Below are 4,975 nucleotides of genomic sequence, written 5' to 3'. Positions count from 1 at the left end.
TATATTTGTGGCGATATAGCCAATAATACATTGTATGGGTCAAAATCTTTTATGCCAAAAAATTATTAGGATATGAAGTAAATATCATGTTCCATGAAGATGTTTTGTAAATTTCCTACCATAAATATATAAAACATTTATTTTTGTGAGTGATGCAGCACAATCACGAACTTTAAAGGGGATTTTCTCAATGTTTTGATTTTTTTGCACCCTCAGATTCCAGATTTTCAAATAGCTGTATCTCAGCCATATATTGTCCTATCCTAACAAACCATACATCAATGGAAAGCTTATTTATACAGCTTTCAGATGATGTATATATCTCAATAAAAAAAGACCCATGTGACTGGTTTTGTTGTCCAGGGTCACATATTGATCAACATTTTTAAGTGAGACGTCAATGTCTACAGGTCTGAATAATAATCTCGCATAAGAAACGTTGCGTTTAATAATTTACTTTAATGTGTTTTATAATGGATAATGATTTATAATCTTTCCCGATCACTTCGATTTTTATCTCTCAGATAATTTCATTAAAATGTATCACTTTATAATCTGAATGGCTTTTCAATATTGAGATGCATAAAACCTCAAATTAAATTGCATAATAGTATTAAAACCAAAACCACCTTGGTGTTTGGCAAAAGGAAAGCAATTCCGGATAAATGATGACATGCTCTTTTTCGCTTTATTGCAACATTTAACATCTTTTGCACTAGGCCAATTTGACAACAATGAGAACAACATCACTGAGGGGAAACTTGGGCCGGGTTAAAGCCTCTGAAGCGAGTCTATTTATGGTGCATTGCAAGTGGATATGGGCTGGAGAAAGCTGGGATTGTTATCTGTGTGGCATAGTTACCATGCCCATATAACCACACCATGATAGGCGTCTGCCAACACCTCTTTTCCTAGGGGTCCACTTCATCTGTGAGCTGTCAGGACTTTGAAGTGGTTAACAGACGCCGAACAGACGCCATTGCACAATTTCACATCAATCAATTAGTGTCAGTTCATCCATTTTAAAAAGCAGCACTTCGATGCTCGACAAATGATATATATACTGTATATCATAATAACGGCGAGGATTTCAAGGGTCAAATACGTGAGATTCCCGTTGCTGGAGATAACATGGTCTGATTAGCACGTCTGAATCTGACTCTTGAGAGCCTCCCAATGGTCCTGCCCTTTCCAAACAAATGCCTTTATTTTTATCTCCTAGGTTGAATCGCCATTGTAAAGATGCCCGAGTGAGTATATTGTGTCTCTGCTTTCTGTTGTTCGTCCTCTTAAACGACTTACCTAGACAAAAGCGCTCTATTCTTGGATTTGGAGGCGGTGTTGTTTTAACTTAAGGCCTCAGTATTAATGAAGGCTGATTTAGGAGTGTGTGAATACCGTACGGTTCAAAAGTCTGAGACCAGACTGAAAATCTGATATGAAATCAACAAAGCATATTTAAGATTCTAGGTCACTAATTAAATAAGCAAACTAGTAACACTGATACAATTTTTCTTGTCATTTCACACAGAAAACAGGTTTTGTTCATGTCAGCTCTAGATATGCTGTTAATAAAGCATAAGATGGACATACTTTTCACTCAAATTATGGTGATAATATAAGTAGTAATGAAAAAAATGTATTAACTTCGAAAGGAATGTAAATAGAAGCATTGGTAACAATTACAACAAGGTCTCATTAGTTAGCATAAGTTAACATGAACTAACTAGGATAAATATATATAACCTTTGTTAATGTTACTTATTTAATAAAAATAGTCATATTCATGTTAGTTCACAGTGCATTAGCTAATGTTTACAGATGCAACTTTTGATTTTGAAAACATATTAGTAAATGTTGAGATTAACATTAACTAAGATTGATAAATGCTGTAAAAGTATGTTTGTTGTTCATGTTGTTAACGAAGGAAACCTTATTGTAAAGAGTTACCAAAGCGTTTTCATTGGGGTCTTAGACTTTTGGACATCACTGTATGCCTTTTAGCTTCAATATGAATGAGGATTAAGATATTTATGATCTAATTGTGTGTTTTTATTCCTTTGCAGGCAAGAGGTAAGAGTGAAAAGCCATCGTTGAATGCCACTTTTTCAATACGTTATCTAACTAATTTACTGCAACAATAGCACATGATATTATGAATGATAGTATTCAATATGGAGTGATGCATATATAATGAGTGCTATATATAACCAATGCTCATTTCAAATTTGACAGAAAAAGTCCAAGATCTCTGCATCTCGCAAGCTGATGCTAAAGGTAAATTTGCATTGCATAATAATTTTCTACAATTATGCAATGTAGCTTCACAAATTGTGGTTCCAAATGTATACAATATTTTTTGCATTTTCTGAGAAAAAATTTAATGAGTTTTGCCTGTGCAAAATGCCACATTTATGGGTGTTTGCTAAAAAAAAACCACAACAAATTAAGAAAGTGAATTATTATAATTGATTATCTCCTTATATATATATAACATTTTAAAGAGCATGTCTATGTGTTTGTCAGAGTCTTATGGTAGCTAAAGCAAAGGATGACTTAGAGCAAGAGCTGGTAGATAAAGAGGCAGAGAAGGAGAGATATCTGTCTGAGAAAGCTCCTCCGCTACACACTAGAGAAATGTCTTTCGCTGAGCTTCAGGTATGTCCACAACTCACAAAACTCTACTGGTATTATTATCATAGAAAAAATGACCACAATAAAACATGTTCTTGAATGCTATAGAATTCCAAAAAGTGCTATTTAAGCACTTGAGATTTATAAATATCATAATTAAACAATAGCATGCTGTATACAGTATACTGTATATAAACTACCATGATTTTACCATTGAAACAATCACCGAACCATGGTACTGCCATACTTCTAGAAGATTTACCTTCAAAATCAGCGGCAGTCCTGTAAAAACTATTTGTTGTCTCTATTAGGAGCTGTGCCGCGAACTACACGCTAAAGTTGATGTGGTGGACGAGGAGCGCTATGACATTGAGGCTAAAGTGCTTCACAACACAAGAGAAGTAAGCGTTTAGCCTTTTACTGTATTTAGGCTTCAGTAACTCAGTCAACAATACTAGGAAAATGAAAAGTCCCCTAACCAGACATGACAGTTTCCAGCATTAATTATAATTTGTCACCCCGTGTTAAAAGCGAAATTGCTGACATATTCATATACATATTCAATTTGATGGTTTAATAGAGCACAACAGTGAGCCCACACTATTTCAGCAACATTTAGGGCCCTGTGAAATCAGTTTTATTTTTTCCCAAATTCCCTTTTATTTTTATTTTCAAATTCAATTTTTTCAGTTAAAATATTTCTGGATTCTGTTTCGTTTTTTAGACTCCTAAATTTTAGCAATCAAAAAGCATGTCTAATTAATTGAAATTATGAACTGAAATTTAAATTAATTAATTGAAACATACAATTTAACAACAATTTATTAAAAGTTTTATTAAAAGTTGTATTAAGTTTATTCAAAAACAGAAATGACATTTTTAGGGCCCTATGAAATACGTTTTAGTTTTTTTCTGAAATTCCATTTTATTTTTACCAAATTCTGTTTACTGGATTCCATTTTAATTGTTTAATTAAATTTGAATAATCAAAAAGCATATCTAATTAATTGAATTCATAAAAACTACTTTTTTAGGGCTCTACAATAATAGGGCTCTATAAAATGTTTGTTTTTTTCTTCAGAAATTCTGTGTTGTGTATTAAAAAAAATTCTGGCAATCAAAATGAAGGCATAAAACAATAATTAAATTTTTCTTTGAATCATATGAAATTAAACAATTTTTGGTCAAACAAAGTGCATATGATTATTCCTTAAAAATAAAAATAATTTTATCTATAGAATTTTTTGCTTATTTATGAATGATTTTTTTAATCCAAACTTAGAACCTAACCAAACAGTTCCAAGATGAATCCCAACCATACACAAATTTAAGTACAAAATTAGATATAAAAAAAAGAAAGAAAATGTGTAAAACAGAAAGTGCTAATGAATTATGCATTGCAAATGCCCTTATTGGTGATAAAATAAATGCTGGCAATAACTCATTGATATAAACGACTTTAACACCAACCGACTGAGCCCAACTCAGTCAATCAGTCATCAGGACCAAATTACATTCATAATCGGGCTGACAGCCATGTTGTGTGTTCCCGGCTTAAGAATGTAGCGTTACGTAAGAACGGAACATCAGACTCATAGGAACCTGCTCAATAGAAACTTGTGTATTATGAAACATGTAAACAAACCTGTTGCAGATCAAAGATCTGAACATCAAAGTCCTGGACCTGAGGGGCAAATTTAAGCGACCTCCCCTGAGAAGAGTCCGAGTCTCAGCTGACGCCATCCTGCGCTCTCTGCTGGGCTCCAAACACAAGGTGTCCATGGATCTGAGAGCAAACCTCAAGTCCGTCAAGAAGGAAGACACAGAGAAGGTGAGCTGTGGGTCCATGGCGTCCATCTGGGCTGAAATGAAAGAGTTTATCGTTACTCAGACTGTTATTTTAACCCAATTCTGTGATGCATTTGTGTGTCTCTTTGTAGGAAAAGACAGTGGAAGTCAGTGACTGGAGGAAAAATGTGGAGGCCATGTCTGGAATGGAAGGAAGGAAGAAAATGTTTGATGCAGCACAGTAAACAGATCACAATCAACATCTGCAAACATGCAAGTATAGTACAAGAGAATTCATGTCAACATGAAGTCAAAATGGACCATGTCTAATACATGTTTGGCTGTTGTTGGAAGAACTTTTTTTTTTTTTTTGTCTTTTCGCAGGAAATCAGGCTGGGATGAAGTACAGAGGAGGGGACAACACTAATTATTATAGGAATGCATACATAGGCCTACTTGTCAAATACAAAATGATTTGTCAATGTGTTCAATAAATGTCAAATTAAAAGCCCTGTGATGTGAAAAGTGTCAAAAACGTATTGTAAATACATTG

General features: G+C 33.8%; 1 protein-coding gene across 1 annotated transcript; it reads left to right on the top strand.

Annotated features, from left to right (window-relative positions):
* Positions 1 to 2,186: 2,186 nt before the first annotated feature.
* tnni1b (troponin I type 1b (skeletal, slow)) lies at positions 2,187 to 4,714 on the top strand. The gene is made up of 5 exons (XM_056270555.1): positions 2,187 to 2,277; positions 2,527 to 2,658; positions 2,946 to 3,035; positions 4,289 to 4,465; positions 4,575 to 4,714. The coding sequence occupies exons 1-5, from the start codon at positions 2,269 to 2,271 to the stop codon at positions 4,665 to 4,667; spliced, it is 501 nt and encodes a 166-aa protein (XP_056126530.1). The 5' UTR covers positions 2,187 to 2,268; the 3' UTR covers positions 4,668 to 4,714.
* Positions 4,715 to 4,975: the final 261 nt, after the last annotated feature.

This window comes from Rhinichthys klamathensis, unplaced genomic scaffold (assembly GCF_029890125.1).
Source record: "Rhinichthys klamathensis goyatoka isolate OS25496 unplaced genomic scaffold, OSU_Roscu_1.1 h1tg000303l_1, whole genome shotgun sequence".
Classification (NCBI taxonomy): Eukaryota; Metazoa; Chordata; class Actinopteri; order Cypriniformes; family Leuciscidae; genus Rhinichthys; species Rhinichthys klamathensis.
Note: the sequence above shows the minus strand (reverse complement) of the source record. Positions and strands in the feature narration are given on the sequence as shown.